This window comes from Cynoglossus semilaevis, chromosome Z, assembly GCF_000523025.1.
Source record: "Cynoglossus semilaevis isolate Cse_v1.0 chromosome Z, Cse_v1.0, whole genome shotgun sequence".
Classification (NCBI taxonomy): Eukaryota; Metazoa; Chordata; class Actinopteri; order Pleuronectiformes; family Cynoglossidae; genus Cynoglossus; species Cynoglossus semilaevis.
Genome location: NC_024328.1, coordinates 18,742,330 through 18,767,118, shown reverse-complemented (window position 1 = coordinate 18,767,118; position 24,789 = coordinate 18,742,330). Strand labels below are relative to the sequence as shown.

The window sequence follows — 24,789 nt, the reverse complement described above, 5'->3', positions numbered from 1 at the left end:
ATAAATAATTACTGTGCGCAGTGAAGTGAGTATAATACACGCAAAGTTTTATGAATAGGTTGAAAAACCGTGACGTCAAAAATACAATAGTAGGTCCTGAAAAAAAGGTAATGTTGTCTGATGCGACCGTTCAGACTTTCCTACTAAAACTAATAGTGTCTAATGCGAGGTCTGGGACCTGTTAGACGTAAATCTATTAGTGTTTGATGTGAGGTCAGGGACCGTTCAGACGTTTTGTGAATAGGTTGAAAAACCGTGACTGAAGAAAGTCAAAAATAGAATAGAATAGAATAAAAAAGGTAATGGTGTCTGATGTGAGGTCAAGGACCGTTCAGACTTTCACACTTCCATCTTCTTATTCTGCTCAAGCAGCAGAACTAAAAGCTATGTACATGGCGTTCCACTATGCTTCCGGTTTTCCAGTCACAATTTACACTGATAGTAAATATGTTTTTAATGCTTGCCGCACACACACAGCTATGTGGCATCTTTGTGATTTCTCCACATCATCTGGCAGTCCAGTAAAGCATGCTCATCTTTTGAAAGACTTATGCCGTGCTCTCTCTCTTCCTTCAGCTTTAGCTATTGTACATTGCCCGGCACACACCGTTAAAACTGATCTTGTGTCCCTGGGCAATGCCTTAGCAGACTGTACTGCTAGAGCTATAGCTACTGGACAGCATGTGACTGATGTGGCTCTTAATCTATTGTCGACACATCAGGTTGACAATAGTGTTCTTCTACAACATCAATCTCTTATGCAACCTACTACTGATATGACTAAATCTGAAAATGGTATTTTATTTCATACTCCATCAGGTAAACCGGTACTGCCACCGTCCCTCTATTCTTGGGCTGCACATGTGTCCCATGGGCAGTGCCATGTGACAACAGCAGGGATGATTGGAGCAGTACAACAAGTTTTTTACTGTTCAAATTTTTCAAAAAGCTGCACAGAAGCATGTACAACAGTGTATAATCAGTTTAAAACATAATGCTCAAGGAGCTGTAAGAACAAGACAAGGCTCATTTCTGATGCCAAAGGAACCCTTTAAACATCTACACATGGACTATATTGAACTAAACAAATCACAAAATCAACAATATTGTTTAGTCATTGTCTGTGCTTTCATTAGGTGTATGCAGCGAATGTAATGTAGCTGTCACTACCGCAGTGATCGCCTCAACCCGGGTGAAGAAACCAATGGGTAGAACACCCCCTAGTGTGTATCAGAAATGACTCCTTGGCATCCCTTCCGGCAACTAGGACTGTGTGGAATAAGAGGGACATTATGTTTCTTCACCTTTATCGCATTCATTATTGTGTTTCCAATTATGTGGTGGGAATACCAAAAAGGAATAGACAATGATAACATGAATGGAACTGAATCTTATTTTCAGACCAACTTATCTCATCCACTGAGACTTAGGAGAGCTTTGATGGACAATCACGACCATGAGGACAATCATTGGTTTCAGGTTGCTAATTACACAGCAGCAGCACGTAATTTGACTGATTGTTATGTTTGTTCTTTTGTTCCACACCATGCACGTCATAACCGAAAACTTGCCCCATATCCTGCAACTATACTAGAGACCATGGCTGTGATAGCACTTCATAACTGCAAAGGCAAGGGTTGGCTGCGAGTACTTATGCCAGATTTGGCTAACGTGTGAATTTCTGAATATGCACAGTGGCGTAAGACGCTGCATATTCCGATATCATCGGAAAGTTCTGAATGTAACCGTTGTTCTGCTCTCCTTGCTTGCAAGTAAAACTTTTAAAATTTGAGATCTCATATTTGATTCTTTATTTGATCAGATCTTTATTTGATCTTTATTTGAATTCTTTGTGTGTTAGGAAACTGGGGTATGAACTAACAGCATTTTTTCAGTCCTATCTAACAGAAAAATTTTCCTGACATAACTCATGCAAATCTACATCATAGGTCTAAAAAATGTCCCTGACTTCCTTTTTTCCCTATTATCATTAATATCTCCAAGACTTCAAACTGAATTCATGTTACATGATGACACTTGTGTCCCAATTTATATATGTTTCATCCTTTATTTATTTTGTCTTGGCCTACAAACAACAGACGTTTAATAGTCTGACAAGTCAATTTTATTTGTATAGTCCAAATTCACAAAACACATTTGTCTCGATACTTAAGTACTTGAGTACTTATCCTTCTAAAAACATTACAGGGGAAAATGGGGGAATGTGTATACAGTCAATGTTTTATACCAGGTTTAACTACTCATAGCAAAGCAGGATAAGTCACAAACATTTTGGCAACGGTGGTAAGAAAAAATGAATAGGCAGAAGACACAACAGCATTAAAAGTTAGCCGCAACCTTCCACGTAGGATTAGATCACCCCTAGAGGGTGCGCTGAGAGACACTTTCTTAATTTCTTCCGTCTTAATTTTTTACATTTCCTTAATTTAAAGATGCTAATTGCAATGCAATTGCAGACCCTGAATTTGGACATGGCTTGTGTCAGAAAATAAAAAGACAGACAAAATAAAAACACAACAACAACAACTATATTTCATAAGTGCATCTCTAAGTGAAAACAGTTATAGGCTAAATGATAATTAAGATTTCTTTGCACCACCACTGGAGACACACAGGTTCTTTTTTTACCATTGTCAACTGCAGGTAAGAAAAACTAATATCTTTCAGCTAAGTACTTAGCTGAAAGATATTTAGTATTTTGCAGTCATTGTGGCATGCTCATTCATCTTGTCAGCATTATGGACATTTGTTTTGCTGTTGACAGCTACTAAACAAGTTTTTAAAGAACTAAATTTTTGTTTTTCAAAAGTAAATTCAGTCTTTCATTGTCCCTTCTTATCATGAGGTAAAACATCTTAACCTAAAATCCTTAATTTACTAATCATGTCTTCCATATCTAAAACATTATGCTGTGAGATGGACAAATGGCTTTACACAGGTTTACACGACCTGGTACGTAAATGGTACGACCCGCCTCCCAGCAACAAACACCTCCAGAATGTTACGGTCATCACCTGAAACACACAAAAAAATACAGAGAAATACAATGAAGTAGATGTGTGAAGCACAGAAATTATGTCGGGACGTCACGTGGGCTAAAGGAAAAAACTCACCCAAATTGAGGAATTTCTCCAACAAAACCTGAAATTTAAATGAAGAAAGTTCAGAGTTGCTGCAAAAACTCACAATTTTTATGCTAATACAAGCGCAAACAGAAATAAAACAGGTGTTGACATTACATTCACATTTCAGTGAACTGTCTTTATCTTACAGACATCAACCCATCAGAAGAATAGACCGTCCAAATGGAGCTTGGAAACAGAAAACTAAACTGTTAAAAAAATGTTTTATCAATAATATTGACCCAAGATGACAGCTAACCGTTGTTATTGCACTGCTATCTTTGTCAGCATGTTTAGTTATGTCGTGTTGTAATTGTAGGAACAGCTGTGATAAACTGTGAAAACTGTACAACATTTATAATTATATAAATAGATAGCCCAACATATTGTACAATGTGTAAGCACAAAGCAACAAGCAAACTTTTTTTTAACTCCTCCACTGTTTACACTGTAAACCAGCCACTAGGGTACACGAATCAGTGTTTTATAGTGCTGATCCCAAACCCGGATAAATGGTGAGGGTTGCCTCAGGAAGGGCATCCGGCGTAAAACGTTTAGCTAAATCAAATATGCGAATCACTAAAACAATTTCCATACCGGATCGGTCAAGGCCCAGGTTAACAACGACCGCCAACAGTGCTGTTGACCAACAGGGCACTGATGGAAATTGGACTACTGTTGGTCAGAGACAGAGAAGAAGAGGAGGGTGTTTGGTTAGGAGAAAACGAGAAAAGATGAAGAATAGAAGTGTTAGTCTGAAGTTTGGAACTCTGAATGTAGGTACAATGACAGGGAACAGTAGAGAACTGAATTTCCAAGACCAAAAATCTAATGCCTTTCAGTTGTACCCCTGAAAATTATTGAGGTGCACAGAGCAAAAAGAAAAGAAAAACAAAACTAAGATTTGGTCATCGGAAATCTGAAAGATTGTGCCTTTAAATCAAACCAGAGACACATCTTAAAAATACAAACTCATTGCATTTGCATTCTTATTCAAACAAAACCTATTTAAAAACAAGATGAGTGTTTGGATTGAGTGTCATTCTTCTATTTTAATAGTAAAACTCTTAAATCTTGTCCCTTTATTGAAATAAGCTGTTTTACAATATCTACTGTTGGCTTTGATCATTAAAGGTATAAGTACCCACCACAAGTACCTGTGTCACTCGCCTACACTAATATCATAATCTAGATCAAGCATGGGCAAACTAAGATCTCGGGGGCTGGATGCAGCCCGTTCAGCTTTTTAATCCGGCCCACCAAACTTTTCCAAATTATATAGTTTATTTCTATTATCATTATACTTCTGCCTTTTCCCTGCAATACCCACGTTTCCCCAATAGATGACGTAGAAAATTATAAAAGCATTGTAGCATTTAGGCCTTTATTAGGCCCGAGAGTCAAAATGTTTGTCCATGCCTGATCTCAAACAAAAAAACATCAGAAGAGTCTGACTCACGCTTTGAAGCGCGATAAAAAATAATAATTAAAAAAACACGAAGAAAGCAATCCAATGTATTGCATACAATCGGCAAATGTAAATGTAATGTAATGTAATGTTTTATTTGTCCGCTCTGCTTGCCAACTAGTTCCTGTATGAAATATGTTTTAACGTCTTACATTGCAATTATGGACCAAGACATTCCTTATGAATTTATGGGACATTACAGAAAATCACCATTGGCTGTGGACAACTGAGAACTGTAATGCTCATCTAGAGAAAGTAAAAAAAAAACAGCAGGGTTATTTTCTTCTTGATTTACACACATTCTGTTGACGTTGTTTTCATTTACACAGTGTTTTTCACTAAACTTTTTGTTTGTTTAGGGTGTGAGGTCTGTGGAGTTTGTCTGTTCAAAAACATCTAGCACTTCATCAGATTGCTGACAGCTGATATTTCGCAGCTGAGTGGACGTTTTGCCACCAGCAGGCAATAAAACATGTCAGAGGAAAGAAGAAAATCATTCAGTTCCATCTTGTAGAATAAAAGTGATCCATCCAAGAATTTAGAGATTTCAGTCTCGCCCAAATAGAAAACATTACCGCACCTGGAGCCGTGCTGACGGCATTCCAAGTAAAAGTAGCAGAACTGTTGTTTTCGACGAGAAGTGTGAAAGTTTATTAAATACATTTCAGTCTTTATGAAAACAATCAGTCAATCTACTAATAAAAAATGTTTTGGTTTATTCTGTTGATAATCCAAAATAGTAAGAACATTGTTTTTAAAAGACTAGCACCACTCAACCATCTATAAAATCTAGCAAATACAGCTCACTTGAAGGAAACTGGTGGTGCTCCTAAACCTCAGCGACACTGCCCTGGTAACGTGGGACCTTTAAAGTTGACTTTTGTTGGATTTTAAGGTTCAATTATTCTTTTCCTTTCTTTTATAGCTTATGTGTAACTTGTGTGAGTTGTAAAAAACAATAGCTAGTTTTTCAGCCAAATTGGTTGATGCTATTGAATTGCAAATCATCTACCTCAGGTGTGGGCAAACGTTTTGGCTCGTGGACCATAGTTGGTCCTAAAATTGAACAGGGGGACTGGGTCAGGAGCAGATAGATAAAACGTCCGCCTGAACTAAGATAAATGTCACGCATTAGGGCGCCATCTATCAGGGAAACGTGGGTATTGCAGGGGAAAGGCAGGTGTATAATGAAAGTATAAATAAATTATGTAATTTGGAAAAGGAGTGTCAGCTAAGGTGAAGGGAATGGTTGAGAGGCAATATGCAGAAGGCAGGAGGCGGAGCTGGATGTGGCAGAGTTAAAGATGCTAAGATTCTCTTTAGGAGTGACAAGAATGGACAGGATTAGGAATGAGGTCATTAGAGGGACAACACAGACAGGAAGGTTTGGAGAAAAAGCTAGAGAAGCCAGATTGAGATGGTTTGGACATGTGCAGAGGAGGGACAGTGGATACATTGGTAGAAGAATGTTGGTCGATGGAGCTACCAGGTAGGAGAAAGAGAGGAAGACCAAAGATGAGATATATGGATGCAGTGAGGGAGGACATGGAGATAGTTGGAGTCAGAGTAGAAGATACAGAGAACAGGGAGAGATGGAAATCAATGATTCACTGTGGCAACCCCTGAAAAAAAGGGTCAAAGCCGAAAGAAAAAGAAGAAGACTGTTTACACTGTGCAGGTTTCCCAAAGCGGTCTAAGCCTACAGCAGTATAACTTAGACACAAGCAAAGGGTTTGCCTTTTGTTTCATGTAGCAACAAGTTGTATTAGAAAGAACATGGTGAGTCTGCAGAGAAAAAAAACATCTAATCAAATTCACCAACCTTTGGTCCTTCACAGTCTATGATGTCGATGGGCCCACCAGGAGCAGCTGCATTTACCCGAAGAGCATCAAAGTCTTTTCCCACAACAAAGTTCCCTGTGTGGTCATCTATGGACAAGGCTACAGACAGAAAAAGCCATGTGTTCACTGACCTTCAATTGTTCAATTGTAATTAGCCATTATGGTTGTACCCATAGCTACTACTGTTGCAGTTAGACCACCATGGTAAGCGTAAACACAAACACTGAGCACTGTTTTGGCAAAATGGTTGTTTTCACTGTCTCACCTTGACTTCCTCCCAGTGTAGCCAGTCTGAAGACTTCCTCAAATGTTAGCACGTCATTTTCTGGCTCCAGAATGGTCAAGACCTTGGATACATCCAATGTTTTCCTCACAGCATCAAGGATAGACGCTGAGTAGCCTCCAGCAATGTCTGAGGTAGTATCAGAAACAAAGAGAGGTCAGGCAAATTCAGACACAAAAATACATTTTACAGCCTTATGTTAAAATGCAGTTCCAGATTTTCAAGTTTGATCTGATCAATATAAAACAATTCAGCATGAGCTGGACATGAAATATGGTCCACTTTTGTATAAATTATAAATGTAACATAGTCAGCTGATGGATGTCAGCTGACCCATACCAGATCTGTGAAACTACTTCTGTCTGACACAACAGGACTGTAGCTGCATGTATGATTTACATACTGTATTATATGTTATATTATAAACAAACCCTACTACTGAGTCATTTGACCAAAATTATATTTTCTGATGTTGTCTTTGCGCTTACCTGTTCCCAGCCCCAACTTCACTTTGTGGTTGAGGACGTTACGAACATTCAACAGACCACTGCACAATCTAAAGAGAGAGAAAGAAAGAGAGAGAGAGGGGAGGGAGAGAGAGAGAGAGAGAGAGAGAGAGAGAGAGGAGGAGATGTCATTAAATTATTTTATAATTGGACTCCTGTAAACCAGCCTAATCAAATGGTAGGTTGTGACCCAAAAATAGGTCCTCACTTTTAATTCTACTTTTTTAAAGCCACTGTTGAACCATGCTGGCAAGTTTTGTCTCTTCACATCGAAGGGCTTTGTCACGATCTTGAGTGGGTCAAATCGGTTACTTACGAAATGTTAGAATTGGGGCAGTGAGACAAAGAGGCTCCTGTCTCTCTGAACAGATCCAACTCTTCATCAGTCAGGTGGCAGCCGTGGGCCATCACTGTCTGTGGATCAACCAGTTAAACGTAAATTCAACATTGATCCAAGCAATCTTTTGTTTAAACAGAGTTTTACAGCGCCCTCACTTTGTCCGTCAGCAGATTATGTTTGTGATAGACATCAGTGTAAGATGTGCACTCTGGAAACAGCTCCTTCACCAGTTTCACTTCATCTAAGTTTTCACTGATATGACTCTGGAAACAGACACAGGAATTAACTTGGAAAATTAACACAGTAAAAAAAATGTTATTTAGTTATTTTGAAAGAGTTGTGACTTATTGAGCTAAAATGTATTTATCAAAAAAATTCCTAGTGCAGGAAAACGTCTGGAATTATCTTAACACTGCCGTTCATTCATTTATTCATTAATTGGTCTCCTACAGCTAAGTTCCTGTCAATACAGTAGCAGTAGATAGAGCTATATCCAGCAGTGACCTGGTGAGGTCAATAGAGTGTTAACCTAATTAACCTAATTATCTTAATGCTCCATGTTTCTAGTCTGTGAAAGTTTACAATGGCGATCAAACCATGACCTTCTTGCTTTAAGGCACTAAGTACTAACACCATCCTATTGCTCTAATACAGTAAATAATACAGCTTATTTGTCAAGTTAACAAATTGTAGTATTTCACAGAATACAGAAAATCACTCTCATCCTTCGTGACGCTCCTACGGAGCCGTTCCTGATTAGGTATCTTTCTGCTCTGCAATAAGTTTTCTTTCTACAATATCAACCTTCAAAGTTTTAAGCCTGCATTTGTCTTGTCTCTTTCCATTGTCCACTACTCCCTCGGGCCCATCACTATAAACAAACTATGTGGCAACAATCCCCCGGTGACCCAGCCTGGTTTGGTTTCCACGCCGAGCTCACCTGAATATGCAGGTGGTTATTCTTAGCAATTGCTCCCAGTTGTCCCAGCAGGGCTCCTGTACATGACAGAGCATAGCGTGGAGTCACTACTGGCTTCACTAGGGGATACTGAGACAGAAAACACAACATAAACACAACCACAAAACAGAAAAAGAATCAAATAAGTGAGCTTGGGTATAAACATAGTTTTGATTCAAGCAGGGATTCAGAAATAGGTTAGTTAAAAGTATCTTACCTTTTTGTTTAGGAGCTCTGAAATAAACCTAAAGGGAGTAAACGGTTACTGTTAGGAAGAGGAGGTCACTGATCGGTATTAGACTTTTCAAAGACAGTGAGCTCTAAAAAGGAAATTTAAGCAAATACTCATACACGCTTGTATTGCACTCGACGTATGTGGTATCAGCGACCTGATACTTTATGTTGGCCTGTCAATATAACCAGCTATGCTCTGGTCAGCCACTAGTTATAATTTTCTTACTGTAGTCCAGTATCTCTTTGCCCTCAGCCGTAGTTTATGTATGTAGGTCAACGAAGTCAGCAGTCTGGAGGTATTTTGATATCGGGATACAGATTTACTGTTAGATTTGTTCTGTTACACATTATTGCACGCATGTTAACAAAATGCCTGAAGATTTTGCTGAATAAGCTTTTCTCAATTTAACGGCACACTGGATAGATGAGGTGTTTTATTTCCTTTTGCCTTGAAACAGCCTTCTGTTAATGAGGAAGAAATAATTATCAGCATCCTCACTGTGATTTGGATTGAACAGTGTGCACACTGCATGTCAGCCTATATGTTAAAGTATTTACGCACGAAGGGTCCTAGAACAGAATAAACTCACCGACAGGTTTCCTCCTGTGACTCCTGCATGGTCTCTTTGTAATGTTTCAATGAACTGTTTTTGTCCATACACACTTTACCCACCAGGGCACGCTGTCCAAAGTCATCTGCAAGAACCAGAAGAATGAAGCTAATTCTGTCTGTTTATCTAAGAAGTTAACGCTCAAAGACAATTAAAATCAATGTTGACTTGACTTTGATTACTTCATCATCCCATACCGTTACTCCTCTATAGCTCAATGTAAACAAAGCTTAAAGTCAGTAGCTAAAAGTCAACAAAAAGGTTGCCAAAAAAGAAGAAATTAAAAAAATACCAACCAAAACAGAGGGACAAAACCTGGTCTGATAAAGAGGCCAAAATCCACAGTGAGGTAAAAAGTGATTTGTAAACAGACAGGTGTGGTTTCGTGGAGGCGTGTTAATTATTAATAATGGTGATGACATGTATTATTTCTCCTTCGGACCTTAGACAGAAACAGTGTGTGATCTGACAACGGCAGAAACATTTTCTGTTGACCTGTACTCATATACAGCTTTATGATCAATTTTATGATCACGTAGAAAAATAACAGTTACGTATGTACGAAATGAAAAAGCTACTGAGAACAGAGCAAAGGTGAAGGTTCGATGGACCTGATGACAGCAGTATGAAACATTGAGTGACTGTCCTCAATTCACTGTGCCAGTGTCAGTACATGTGTGTGTGCTGGATGATAAGAACATGACATAAAGTCAGTAATGCAACATTATAGATCACTCTCTTGTACTAAAAGTCACCGAATCATAACGCAACATAGGTGGCGTAATGACACTGTCAGCATTAAACGAATGGCTCCTGGTTGTTGTTAATGTAAGCTTTCTGCAATAAATAAGATATTATAAGAAGTCCTTTATTGATCCAACAGTGGTTCTCCTCGTCAGGGAATTTAACACATATCTCCCGTTTGACACTTACCACAATACTAATGAGGAGCCAGAATGACATGGGAAAGTGTGTTCTTCATTTGATTTGACTCACTGACACATTTCTGGGTCACAACCTAAAAGCTGAGATGGTCTGCATTTGTATATGTGTGTTTATGTGTGTGTGTGTTTTAGTGCATGGTGTCTTACTTGTAATTTGTGCCAGCAGAAGAGAAGCATCGGTGTGTATGGTGGCAAAGTAACAAGCGGTGGTGGTTCCATTTCTCAGGGTCCTTTTCTTTGACAAAGTGATCATATGACAGGATTAAACTTTGGTTATATATGTCATATATACGTCTTCTTTCCATTTACATCATTTATTCCTTTTTACACTCAAAAACTCTTTAAGCTGTTCATACAGCAGCAAAAGGCAGCTTAGATATACACAGTCCTTTCTAACAGCCAGAATCTAGCTTCAAGGAAACCACTAATTTAAAATCCACAGTTTCAAATGTCACTAAATTCCTGTAGCATTACAGTAAGTGTTAGTCAGAGACTAGTGCTGCACTCGCATTGTTGATGTGTCACTCAATTACACGCAAGGACTCTTAAAGCACAAAGCACCAGACATTTAATTTTGAAAAAAACCCCAATCACTTCTTGAACAATCACTTTTTTAACTACAAGAGGAATTTTAATTATGATGATGTTATGCATACAAATTCACAATGACCATAGTAACCTAACCTTGTAATGTAATTGTTGAACATCTTACAGAGAACTGGTTTCAAGTTGTGCTTGTTTTGTTGGATTCCATGAGGTCAGCTTTGTACATAATGATGACTAAGGACAGAATATTAGTTTTATTTCAGCTGTAGAACATAAATTGACTTTAAAAAAGTGTGAAAATTATTCAACAGGACTTTTGTATCACGCACAATAATTTCCATGTATTTGGCTAGGTTTTGCATGTTGTTTCAGGAGTCTGAAGTTGGTTTATTATATAACCAGAAATGTAAAATGTTGTTGAGTCACAGATAAAAGACAGCTTTATGATCAATGGCTAAATGAAAGCCAAAGCAGTTAATGATTGACCAAAATTAGGTTTAGCCATAAAGTAGCTAAAAATGTATGAAAGACCAATTAAAGCTAGCCAAACAGTTACAGTTCTAGGGGAGGACATCATGACGATCACATGTATTCTTATGTAAGCCAGTTTATTTTTCATATAAATGTGAACTCACTACTACTTGAGTGTAGACCTCGTTGGCAATATCCAAACTCTTAAAGCGAGACTCCGCAGGAAAGGTGTAGGTATTGAGCCACTGCAGTAAAGGCATGTCCAGGGCTGTACCAGCGTAGCTGTACTGGGGTGCATGGATGTGGGTGTCGACCATTCCTGGCATAAAGAACTCACTGCAACAATTAAAAATAAAACAGAGTTTAATGGTTGCATTCAAAACTAAAAAAGATTTTAAAGAACATGTTACATACTGTTTACAAATATAAATCCCACACCTCTCCTGCAGGGGGTGCTGTAAACATATCTTGTTTCACATTTTTAGCATACACATATTTAGCAACGAAGACTAAAGACTAAAGGTTTTGAATAAAGAATGTAGGTCTTACTGAATGTATGTAAATACTTACTGTTGTGCTAGGTGAGTGACTTCAGCCGGCGTAAATCCAAATGTCTCTGACAATTTATTTAGCTCTTCTGGTTTGGCAATAAAAGCGACCTAATGGCATCATAAAAATTAGGTGTCAATTATCACTACTGTGTACTAAAATAAGAACATCTTGCTTGTGTTGTCTCAGCCTGCAAAAAGGTTTGGCTTTGACCCTTTACTGATTTCTATTTCAATAAACATATAGAAGCCACACTTCACAACCTAAATAAAAATAATAAAAAATAAAGGTTGATACTGTCTACAGTTTAAATACCAGTGTATATTGCCTCTGGAACACACATGATTTGATCCAGACATAAACATTGTGACCCATAATGTGATTATAACTTTAGCAAGTGTTTGGTAGTTGATCTGATATATAAACATAAATAGATGCAGCCTTTTGTCCATGATCTTCCTACAGCGGCACGCTTTAAGAAGATGGACGTATTTAAGGAAATTCACCAGCACACTACTGTACAGTGACTTTACACAGTCAAACTAATGTCACAATAAAAATCACTGGAACTGTATATCACAATTACCACTAAATCTTATTATTGAAAATGGGTATAACAATAGCACATTCTCTTTAAAGTCTGCATTTGGCTTTTCCAAAAATATTTATTTAAATGTCCTATACTACAAACTTAATGTGTGTTACATCCATATATGAAATATAGGTGCCCCAAGAACATTCTGTCATGACCTTTTTGGGATCCTGTTGTTAGATTGTTTTAGATTGTTCTTTAAATCAATTCAAGAGACTGTAAACCTCTGACAGTACTGTTCTTCAAAAAATAGGTATGATGACAGTGTCACGCAGTCAGAAAAGTCAGAAAATTAAACAAAAACATGTGCCATTTGTGCCCAATTGCGTCTTGGGGTTAGTAAGTATTTATACAACAACAATATTATTATTATTTATTATTAATAATACATTTAACTTCAATTTAAAACCTGGTTAAGTTACACTTTAAAGACTAGATAACCTTTCCATCTGCGTTAACTCCCAGGAGCGCGTCCTCCAGGATCTCCACCGGTGTCTGCTGGGTGGAGTGGATAAACGTCCCCCTGAAGACGTGCTTCATCGCGGCGGTGGTTGTGTGGGTCCTTTCCATGTCGTCTGTAGACTAGCAGCAGAATGGAGCCGAATAAGAGCGAGACAGAAAAACAGAGTCACCTGCTCACACAGCAGCCACAGCACACTGTCACTGGTACGCAGCAGGAGTCACGACTTCACCGGACAGCAAAGAAAGTCTGTAGCCAATGAGAACACAGTGGGTGTGCGCGCGCTGTCGTGCACGCACACCGTTCTCGGAAAGAAACATTACCTACGAATTTTGAAAGCTAATAATTAGTTAATTAGCTAATACTGTTTTGCTGTATTTTTCTGCTCATATATATAATTTCTGCACTTATATAATTTCTCATTTAAAATCATCCTTTTTCTATCTATCTATCTATCTATCTATCTATCTATCTATCTATTTATCTATCTATAATCAAACAGCTCTTTAATCAAACACAACCGTATTTGTGTAAAGGCTTGTTTTTTATTTGCTGTAGCTTGAGGTGCACAGCTTCACAGAACATGTTTAACCCAAAGCTAAACTTTGAACATTGACCTTCTAAATAAAGTTAAAATGATCTAAGGGTTTGTCATGTCATAGTCAACACTGGGGTTCTTGTTTTATATAAAATCATTAGGAGCTCACACTTCTCAGTGTAGCTACATGTTATTTGTGCTAATAAAATATTAAAACAACACATTATTAAGGAAGGAAGGAAAGTGAACTCCTTTTCATTGTGACACAGCACACCACTGCACACAACCAAATGTGACCTCTGCTTTTAACCCATCACCAAAGTGAACAGTGGGCAGCTTTAAACTGTCCGGGGAGCAGTGTGTGGGGATGGTTTCATGCTCAGAGCACCTCAGTGGTAACTTGGTAGACTCAAACTTGAAGCCTTCTAGACCCAAGTCTGCTTCCTTAGCCACTAAGCCACCACCGCCCCATATAAATGACATCAGAACAAACATTTGCAATGACGCACATGTCAAGTAGTAAGAGTTTGTGTAATTTCCAGATTACATGCACGATGACATTTAGTAAGCTTGTGACTGATCAATTAATGGCTGTGGAAACTTTGCCTGTCTTTGTGTTATATACAGTGAGATTTTCTGTTTATGGGAGATGTTTTAAATATGATGAATTTTTATTAGTTAAAAAAAAGTTTATAATGCCCTTGGCAGTAGCAGTGAGTGTTTGTGCTTGATGTTAAGTCATTCCATAGAAAATGAGAACAAAGTAACAAAGGAAGAGGGAGCTAAAAAAAGAAACCCTTGAAACAATAACATTTATTTTTATTTTTATTCCTATGTTGTGTTGATGTCAACTTTGCTGACTCATTGATCACATGTACATAATTTTAGCTTTATTATGCCTTAGCTCAGCATTCCTCTGAAACCTATATGAAAACATGCTGTGGTTGTGAGTTATCAATTAAACTGTTTAGTTTTTATTGCTGAGAAAATGTTTCATATTCAGTTCATGTACATCTAAACCAGGGGTCTCCAACGCTTCACTTGCTAGCTAACAGTAGCTCGTTGCCGCTTTCCAAGTAGGTAGTCAAAGGGCTAATGGATCAAACAAACATTTGGAAACTTAACTGGTCGCTCAGCAAGTCTGCCTGAATTTATCCCATCGAAATGGACAGTTGTTCCAACCCCCCTTCCAAAACAAATTTGCCATTTAGCTATTAATCAAAACTTGCACTGTAAGATTGTCAGTGGTGATGTGTAACTAGCTGGAGTCATGATGGTAACAAGTGTCACGTCATAACATGTTTAATACAAACCTCACCTTGTGAAAAACAGACGGGCGTTGCCATTGTGAAACCATTCACTGACTTATGAAGATTTAAGGCTGGTAAATTAAACTGGTATGTTGACGGTTTATTGACTCGAATTTTGGAAACATTCCTTTCCAGATAACTAAACATCTTGCCACAGGATGACAGTGTAATGTGATTAAATTTGAAGCTTTTTATTAGATCATGATTGATCTAATGATTGATCATCATAATTCAGGTGAGCTTCAACAACCAGTTGGTAAAAGAAATGAGATCACTCAGTATCAAACTTGCAATGAGATTTTACTTAATTTGCTCATTTTAGGAAAGTTAATTTGAACTAAAAAAAAAGTAATATACAGGTACATTTACAATTAAATCCAAATGTACCATGCAGGTTTTAGTCCTTTAGATTAACATTTGACACATCTGGGAGCACAGAAGAATTGTTCTGTCTTTTCTTAGCACTTTTGTTACAACCATCATCTTTATCACCATTTCCATCACTGTCCAAGTCTTTCTTCCCTTTTCCATGTGATGTTTTTCCTTTTGAGTCATGAGCAAGGTCTTAATCATCCTCACCATCCAGGTCATCGATGTCACTATCATCATCAAAATCATCATCACTGTCTAAGTCCTTCCTTTGTCCTCTATGTGTTTTCTTCATCTGCTTGTCTTCTTCTTCTTCTTGTTCATCATCCAGTTGCGAGTTCACACTATTAGCAAAAAATAGTATATTATTGATGTTTTGAACTCACTTCCTGTGATTAATCATTCTAAACAAGGGTATCTGAGATCATTTCTCAAAATAGAAAACCAACAGGTTTATGTGAAAGAGAATGTATAATCGGTAGTTATGGATTTTTTATTTTCCACATGATGTCAATCTTTAAGAACAGTCTGTCTGGCCGTCTAAACTTCCATCCATTTATAAATTTTTCATTCAAGGAGGCCCAGTTGAAGATGCTGTCATTTTCTTTCATTCTTTTCATAAGTGTAGAACAAGGGTTACTTTTAGAAATTAGCAGATGAGAGGAACATTTGAGGTTGAGACCTCTAAAAGTAAGCTTTGAAGAGTCTTTAGAGTTCAGCTGATTTGTGCAGTTGATGTAATGTTAACCAAATTTCGTTTAGAAAAAAAAGGACAAACTACAATATAATCCTGTAACCTCATCAGGTACAGCCTTGGCAGAGATTTGCTCGTATTTCTAAACAGCACTTTTGTAACATTGGATTTAAAACATGCTTGTTTACTGTGGACTTAGAATTTGCTGCGGACTCCTAAATGGCATAGGAATACCTACGGAATAACGATGTCTTCCTTCTTTCCACATTTGCAGCAGATTTCCAGTTGAAGAGAACAGGGTTTACAGACAATGTGATAGGCATCTTTCACTGTCTTTTGAGAGCATTTCACACTGGAATTACAGTCAAAATGTAGATGTTAAAGCAGTAAAATGAGATTACACACATTTATCCATATAAACTAATATTTCCACTCACCATTTTTTTGGTTGTGTAAGAGGCTTATATTTGCTGTACTTGACTTTCCACTCAAGAACATCTTTGCAGTGTTGACAGAGTCCATTGTGTATCTTTGACTTAGCGTTCTACAATTATGATCACACATAAAAAGGTAAACAATGTGTAAAAATAAGACAAAGAAAAGTTTGAAAAGTGATCAGTAAGTACAACGTGGACAGAACAAAGGTCCTGTACATAACAGACACTAAGCACATTCAAAGGTGTAGGCTTCTACAGACAAACTCAGCATATAAGGCACAATTAATCCATTCTTTGTTGTTACCAAAACACACAAATGTACATCGGAACGATATGAGGTCGATTTGGATGGTTTATAATTACATAAGTACAATAATAGCTATTAACCCATACCATTAATTGCTACATCGCAATAACTATTTACATTGCAGCACAAAACATGAGTTGTTGCACAAAAAAGTTCTTTGCTGTGTTTCGTTAGAACTGCATTCATTACAAAGTTTTACTGCTGTTGTAACAAGCTAGTTTACCAAGTGTGGGATAAACCACGCATACACTTGCTTCACACATGAAGAGACGTGTTGACAAACCTTGATTTGTACTGTTGCTCCGTACTTGTCATTTTTAAAAGCTGTGATGTTTTGATGTTTTTGGCCGCGAGACCGAGATACGTTACCTTTCTGAGAACTCATCTTATTTAAATCTTGCTTTTATTGGCTGTTGTGACTATTTTCTGGTTACTTCCACATGTATACTCGTTCTAAAGCCATGCCTGAAGTACTAACCCGGAAGTAGTAACAATATGTCGTCATTCGTGGTACGGGACGTGAAATGTTTTAAACTTTCAAAACACAAATATATATAAAAAATGAAATAAAAAAATATATAAGCTATGTGAGTAGATTTAATAATCGTCCTGTTAAAAAATCGATTAATTTTGTAATAACTGAAGACGGAGGATAAAGGCCGAATTTAAAGCAAAAACATCTAAAATTACTAGATGAAGTAATAAAGAAAACTGGGAGAAAATTATATTTGTAATAGAATTTTTATATATTATTTTTAAAAAATACATCCGTACCTTTGTTTAATTGATGTTTTGAAAGAAATAGATAGTACGTATCCACAGCGGATATTGTGGTAGGATGCCTCAAAATGACCTCAGTGTATAACTTACAAATACGTACAAATTGTTCAATAATTACACTACTACTACTACTACTACTACTACTACTACTACTACTACTACTTAGGTGTCCTCGGGTGACAGAAAGGCGCTTATAGAATAAAATGTATTATACTGTATGTATGTATGTATGTGTATGTGTATGTATATGTACTTGGAGAAAGTCAATAATAATAATGTCACAATTAAAATCTATTTTTATTATACAAATTATACTTGGTTTTCTCAAACGCGCTGTGGCACGACACCATGCGGTGGACAGATGAAAGTGCCAGAAGAATGCTTCAACTGCCTGTGGCCTATGTTGGATAGCTGTTGTTTTGAAATACAACGACTTTTCGCCGCATTATTACACATATATTTTCATTAATTTGCGACTTTGTTCTCCTAACTTTCTTTTTCTTTCAATGTTTCCTTGATATTTGGAAAGGGGCATCGTTTTTAAATACAGAGTATTTTCTGAACTTCATGAACAAAGACCAGCAGGCGAGGTGCAACAAATAACATTTTCTTGCAGCATTCGAAGGCCGCTAATAGGTTTGTTCTCAAGTCTTCCTGACAAGAACTAAAATGACGAAAACCATTCCGTAATGCTATTCAAAAACTAGCCCGTAGATGGCAGCGATGTAAGCACAACGGGTCTGGTCTGCCATATTAAGGAAAAGGAAATATAGTGAGCCCCGCCCCTTGTTACCAGTCCAGAAAATGAACAGCAGCACACTCACAACTGTGATGTCACAGAGTTGTTCTTCGACGGCAGACGTCTGGTGGGACTACAGTTATTTTTTGGCTGTTAATGAATTAAACTCATGCAGTCGTTGATTTATCCAGACTTGGATTTTTTTTTGAAAGAGTCAACCTTGTTGTCATTCAGGGCCATATGTGAGGAAAAACCCAGACTCGACAGTTGAGGAGGCTGTGGTCTGGAGACGAGGACGAAGAGCTGTGATTGCTGCGTTGCAAGGAGTGGAGGAAATACACATTTAAAAAGTGCCATCGTTCACAGACGGCACTAGCAGCGAAACTGAGAAAAAACTGAACAAGAATCATCCTGTCAATCAACTGAAGTTGAGAAAAAAACAATTTGTCGACAAGAATCAAATAAACCAACGGAACCAGGCGACTTAGACCAATATTCCTATCCTAAATTAGAAGAAAAAACTAATCAAGCGTCCAAGCAGCTGTCAGGTAATGCCCAGGACATGTTTTTGCAGTGTTTTCATACCAATATTAGAACTACTTTAATGTAAATATTTGAATGTTTCTCTTCTCAGCGACAAAGAAATTTTAACATACGACTTCGATTAATCGGTTAATCAAGAAAGTAACTGATCGATAGACATCGAAGTCTGGGTAATACTTAGTTACAGCCGTAGTCATTCAGAATTTTTGCATGCTTCAGTGATGCAGGTTAATTATAATAAAAAGACCCAGACAGTTAACCCTCCTTATTCCCTTTTCATTATTTTTGTAAGTCTAAAACGAAACCAAATAAATAATCCAATCTAAGACAATGTGGCCAACAATGTTGGTAAAGGTAGACTAAGCAAAATTTCTTTAAAATTTGGATGGATTGTCATTATATTGATAATATAAATTAAATGCTTGCAACACAGTAGCAAATGTGTGTGATTAGGAATACATTTTATTTCGATTGCCATTTATTATGTAAACAGGGTGACCCACGTCATTCAGAGCTGAATGTGCTTGTTTTTGCTACTTGTTTTTTTTTATTTAAATATTGAGTTGGGGGATTACACAGAAAATACATTAAAATTGAAACAAATAAATAAGGACACACACACACACATCACTTACATTCTCACTATAGGATGTGCTGGCTTCAACACATTTTTCAAATAGATTTTCTCATGGCTTAACTCCATAGATGATGGGCTGTTTATGATATTTTAGGAACCAAACTGAATCCACTGTATGTGTTTTCCTCGTGTCTGCTCTTTGTGGAAATCAGCAGCATCCTGTATATGACATTGGAAGGTATTAATCACTTTATGTCCTCTTTGGTGCAGTCAGCAGTAGATATGAATGACACACAGGTAATTAAGTGGAATTAATGTCACCTGTGTATCATCAAAGTGTCAGGACTGATTTGTAAATGGAGTTTCCCTGTACGACTAACCTGCAGCTTAACCAGTTTCATTCCTTAATTACATCACAAAGACTGGAGTAGCTGAAACAGGAACATCCAGTGTTGTTAGTTTTTATGTCAGTCTGCACTATTTTTGTTATCAATCGGCCTGCGTTGTGTTTTTAAAAGGTTGGTGCCTGCAGCTGTTTTTGAATAGACAAATTAACAAAGATGTTGTTCCTGAGTACAAAATATATAGTTTAAATATTTTAAATAAAAATTTAGGCTATTTCTGTTTTTTCAGCTTCGATTAGAAAATTACCTAAACTGAGAAGCTCAGAATAAGCTTTAAATTTAATTGCGACTTGTGAGGCAGTTATCTCCTTCTCACAATGTAAAAAAAACACGGTAAAAAACCCTAAGAACTTTTTTTTTTAGTTTTTTAACCAATTTTCTTTTTTTTACACTTTTGTTTCCCTTTCATTTTACCAAGCTTCTTCATTTCTTTATGCCTTTTAAATTAGCTGTGACGTTTCTTCTTAACTTGAGGTGGTGACAAACTTCATATGGTCATTAAAAGGAAATTAAATCACCATAATGGAATGTCCATTTGGCTGTAGATGTCTCTGTCCTTAGTTAAAGGTTATCATGTTTCACCCAACACTGAAACCAAGCAGTGGGGTTATTTTTTATCAAAACCAATTGCCAAATGCCCCTCAGAATGTCTGTTAATCAACAGCTGGTGCGTGAAATATGTTTAAGAAAAACTTTGCATCACTGCGCTTTGCAGTTATTGCATAGTTGAAATAGCAGGTGCTAATGTTTTACATTGAGCACCATCATTGACATCGCAATACTATTTTCATTGTCATAACCTGACATGAATAGTTATTCATGTCACCATCCATGGGAGACAATGTGCTGCCAAAAGTCAAGTCAGGAAAGACCTCTCATGTTCTGGCTTTTGCAAACCAGAAGCATCAGGGAAATATTAGACATTAGCCTTAGGTGAGAGGGGTAGTATGAAATAAAACAGTCCTTTAAAGTCAATATTTTAGCAGAGTTGCTCCTCAGGTAGACCCAGAACAAATGTTCATAAGTCAGAGCAGCTTTATTGCATTTAATAATTCTTTCAGACAACAGATGTGTATTAGTGAAAAGAAACTTTTTTTATTTTGAGCTCCTCAGGGTAGAGCCTTCTTTTGTCATGTCAGCTGGGATTGGTTCTAGTTCCTCCCTTGAACAATAATGGGATGAGTACTGAGTAAGTGATGCATACAGGGTTAGGTTTTCTTTTTACTTTTCCCCACTGTGTTTGTTTCTGTTTTAGTCATTTTCATTTTCTTTTCAGTTCTCTGAAGATGAATCACCTGTCGATCAGTGAGTTATGTTGCCTGTTCTGCTGCCCGCCGTGTCCCAGTAGGATTGCCTCCAAGCTGGCCTTTCTGCCCCCTGATCCCACCTACAGCCTTATGTGCGATGAGAGTGGCAGCAGGTGGACGCTTCACCTCTCGGAGCGTGCGGACTGGCAGTACTCATCCAGGGAGAAGGACTCCATAGAGTGTTTCATGACACGCACATCCAGAGGAAACCGCATCGCCTGCATGTTTGTCCGCTGCTCACCCAGCGCCCGCTACACCCTGTTATTTTCCCATGGAAACGCTGTGGACTTGGGCCAAATGAGTAGTTTCTATATAGGCCTTGGATCACGGATCAACTGTAACGTCTTCTCTTATGATTACTCGGGTTACGGGGCCAGTTCTGGAAAACCTTCAGAGAAGAACCTGTATGCTGATGTAGACGCTGCCTGGCAGGCCCTGCGGTCAAGGTAAGGAGAGGAGGATGAATGAAGCCAATCAGTGGAGGAGGGGGTGGGGGAAGGGCAATTGTTCAAGACAGAGTGACTAAGCATTGATTAGATACTGTAAACGCTGAAGCTAAGGTAACTGAATAGCATACAGAGCCTTTAACTGAGGCTAACAGGCTGGTAATGAGGCACACAAGTGCAGCCACCTTTTGCCAGACTCTTACAACAATGACTATGTCTATTCTTGGCACAGGGATGAACCTAAACAGTAAAAATGACTGTGATCTTTTTACATTGCATTTTTGAAGTTACAAATAATGCAGTTAGTGCTTTCAACAACAGAAGGAGAGAGAGCGAGAAAGAATACATGGCTAGGGACCCGATTTAAGTGCTCAACTTTGCACGAAATTCTGTTGACAGGGTCAGTAGACACTCCATGTTGTATTTGTATCGGACATAAAAAAGTTGTATAGAGTCATGTATTAAACCTAAAGGGAAAAAAAAGCTACTCAAAGAAACTTGTGCATATGTAAATTAAAAACACAACAAAAAGAAAAGAGGACACAATAACACCTAAACGTTAAACGTCAGTCTGATGGCACTTGGTGTTAATTTTGTAAACAAATAATTTTCACCTCAGTTCTTTCTTTTTTATTCACACCGTAAACAAGACAGTAATAAAAACAAATTCACAAGGACTTCAACCAAGATGGTTTAAAAAAGTGAAAAACTAATATGAGGAGAAAAAAACCTCTCCTGATTATTACATAGAGAGGTTGTTGTGAGGCAATCAGGTGACTGAAAAGGCAAAAATTAGATTGTCATCCATTGTTATTTACACTGCTGTTTTTTTGGTAGGTGTGTGGTTGTGTGTTTTGATTTGTCTGTACTGTAGGTGCGAGTGGTTGCTGTGTTGCATGGTTTTAGTCCAAAGGCTACATAAAGACTTTTATCACTTGACTGGTTATTAGTTCTGATCGCTATCGCTACATATTTTGACCGGGACTAACTTTACAGCTGATAAAACCTGTTTGTCATGTGGCTCTATCTCGTACAAGGACACCATATCTCTGATGGGCAATAGAAATTAGCTGCTTAAGTGTAAGTGCAGTGCAGTGCATTACTAAAGGTTACATTTTCTACTTAAGGTCCTTCCATCCTTGTTGAATAACCTCATTGTCTCCCACCCTTTTGTCATCTCCTATTTTTGTGCTCTAGGAAACATATAATTTGACAAATTGGTGTTCAGATGAGGTTCACACACCTAGACTGATCCTGATCTGAATGTAGCAGGGTTATCACAAAGTATGTGTTACTCATGTCTGTGGTATTTTTATGTAAGCTGGGAGATAAAGGAAGGACAGAAGGTTGTTCTGTTTACTTACAGTTGGCAAACAAACACTGATGAATATTTGCTAAGTAAAAAACCAAAGCTTTTGTATTGACAAGAGTAGCAATGTATGTACGTATTTAATCCAGTGCATCCAAATCACAATCAAGTGGACCAAACTGAGCTGTTGAAGCTCAGAGTGCTTCTAATGTGTGTGTGTGTGTATTCAGTGTGTAGAAATTTCAAAATGCTGACTGATAATACTCGTAGCAATACAGATATACAGGGCCAGGAGAGGTTGGATATGTACTGCTGATTTAACAAATACGTTTTTTTTAAAAAAGTAGGAGGTATATCTGCATTTATTTTATTTTTTATAGTTTTTAGTCTGTAACTATTGTGTCTTTTCTGGTTGTTTGCTGTTAGCAAGTAAGTCCTCGCCAAGGGAAAAATAATAATAAAATGCTCACATTAGTGCACTGCTTTTTAGAAAGGAGTTTTTAGGAGTCAGGCAAAGCTAATTTACCAATTTCAAATGTGTTGGAATGTGATGAGCTGATTGAAACACACTCTTCCTCTCACAGAGTACGAGTAGTTGTATGGGTGTAAATTTGCATTTTCTTCACACAGTGACTCTATAGATAGCAGGGCTATAGAAGGTAATGAAAAGCACAAAGCCAAATCAGTCACACACACTCTTACACACAAACACACACACACTGTATTCTAAATCTTTGTGTTCTGTAGCTGTGGGATTAGGTTTATAGGACCACACTCACAGTTCCACAGTGTTTCTTTTTGCCTTTAGTTAGTTAATGATGGATTATTACACTTCTATTGTAAAGCGGCAGTCCAAGTAGGAATGTGTGCAAAGGAATTTTTTCAACCATCACCAATAAGCAGTGATCACCTGCTTCCAGTGGCTGCTACCAAATGAAATTCAATGGTTTTATATTTTTTACCTACAAATAATCAGCTTATGACCTTTTTTTTTATGTTGACACAAAGACAGTAAATACAACAAGCTAAAACAACAACAACAGTTCAGACATTTTTTTTCAACAGTTTATTTATTCTTTTGTAAAGAAATTGCTGCATTTTAGTATGGCTCCACTTTCATAGCACGTCAAATAAGACATAAAGACTAAATATTTGAACAATTTTAATTCAACTGCATACATTGAGGATGTCATACTAAGCAGAAAAAGACAGGTCTGAAGAGAAGGTTAAGATGGTTCCAAAACGCACATTTGGTTGAAGATCTCCACCTCTTCATTACAGAGAAATGGGCTACAAACTGTTTTATGTTACTACATGTTGAAAATTAATATTGTGGTTTGGGGGGAGAAAACGAGAACTACACTCTGTATTTCTGCATCTCATTTTCCTGTGCAAGCTTTTTCCTGTAACTGCAGCTCCCTCTATATCGTCTCATTTGCATTATTTTCCCATGTAAGATTGCAGAGGTCAGTTACCTCTTCTACGAGCCACAGCCTTATAGAAGTCTGTTTGCGAGCGAAACCCACGTCTGTTGTTGCTGAGAATGCAAGTTAAGCTACTTGCAGTGAAATATTTATTCAAGCTGGCTATAATCAGATCAAAGATCTTCTGTTTGTATAAACATTGCTATAAATGTCAGGATCCTCTTCCAGATCAGGCAGTTGTGTAGGCTATACTGGAGATTTTAAATTTACACAAAGACTTCTGACTGTCAACATAGGTTTAGATTATAAAAATAAATAGTTTGTTATATTTGAACATATGTTTATAGGCCACAATAAGAGACTACACAGACTGCAGAGCTAAAAAAAAACAATTTTATTTTTATATTTATTTTTATAATAATATGTAAACATTCTTCTTCTTTTGGCTTTTTCAGGGGTTGCCACAGCAAATCATTGATTTCCATCTCTCCCTGTTCTCTGCATTTCCTACTCTGACTCCATCTATCTGCATGTCCTCCCTCACTACATCCATATATCTCCTCTTTGGCCTTCCTCTCTTTCTCCTACCTGGTAGCTCCATCTCTAACATTCTTCTACCAATGTATCCACTGTCCCTCCTCTGCACATGTCCAAACCA

The 24,789-nt window shown here is 37.5% G+C and overlaps 3 protein-coding genes across 4 annotated transcripts in view; 1 reads left to right on the top strand and 2 right to left on the bottom strand.

Annotated features, from left to right (window-relative positions):
- Positions 1 to 2,107: 2,107 nt before the first annotated feature.
- On the bottom strand, positions 2,108 to 13,176 carry gda (guanine deaminase). Of its 2 annotated transcripts, none has more exons than XM_008336755.3 (14): positions 12,929 to 13,176; positions 11,917 to 12,005; positions 11,511 to 11,682; positions 10,477 to 10,564; positions 9,365 to 9,470; positions 8,758 to 8,785; positions 8,523 to 8,630; positions 7,738 to 7,845; positions 7,559 to 7,656; positions 7,225 to 7,292; positions 6,719 to 6,865; positions 6,434 to 6,552; positions 3,135 to 3,162; positions 2,108 to 3,035 (listed from the first exon to the last, which is right to left on the bottom strand). In XM_008336755.3, the coding sequence occupies exons 1-14, from the start codon at positions 13,055 to 13,057 to the stop codon at positions 2,962 to 2,964; spliced, it is 1,362 nt and encodes a 453-aa protein (XP_008334977.1). In that variant the 5' UTR covers positions 13,058 to 13,176; the 3' UTR covers positions 2,108 to 2,961. The 2 variants fall into 2 exon arrangements, with proteins under 2 accessions (XP_008334977.1, XP_024908962.1); XM_025053194.1 differs by having other exon boundaries at positions 12,934 to 13,063.
- A 1,794-nt stretch (positions 13,177 to 14,970) lies between these two features.
- On the bottom strand, positions 14,971 to 17,091 carry czh9orf85 (chromosome Z C9orf85 homolog). Its single transcript, XM_008336754.3, has 4 exons — positions 16,886 to 17,091; positions 16,296 to 16,402; positions 16,097 to 16,210; positions 14,971 to 15,508 (listed from the first exon to the last, which is right to left on the bottom strand). The coding sequence occupies exons 1-4, from the start codon at positions 16,985 to 16,987 to the stop codon at positions 15,361 to 15,363; spliced, it is 471 nt and encodes a 156-aa protein (XP_008334976.2). The 5' UTR covers positions 16,988 to 17,091; the 3' UTR covers positions 14,971 to 15,360.
- Positions 17,092 to 18,149: 1,058 nt separating this feature from the next.
- Positions 18,150 to 24,789, top strand: part of abhd17b (abhydrolase domain containing 17B, depalmitoylase) — a 16,914-nt gene continuing 10,274 nt past the window's right edge. The window contains exons 1-2 of the mRNA XM_025053282.1: positions 18,150 to 18,669; positions 20,922 to 21,398. Coding sequence (XP_024909050.1) covers positions 20,932 to 21,398 — 467 coding nt within the window. The 5' untranslated portion in view covers positions 18,150 to 18,669; positions 20,922 to 20,931. The remainder of the gene's footprint in view (positions 18,670 to 20,921; positions 21,399 to 24,789) is intronic.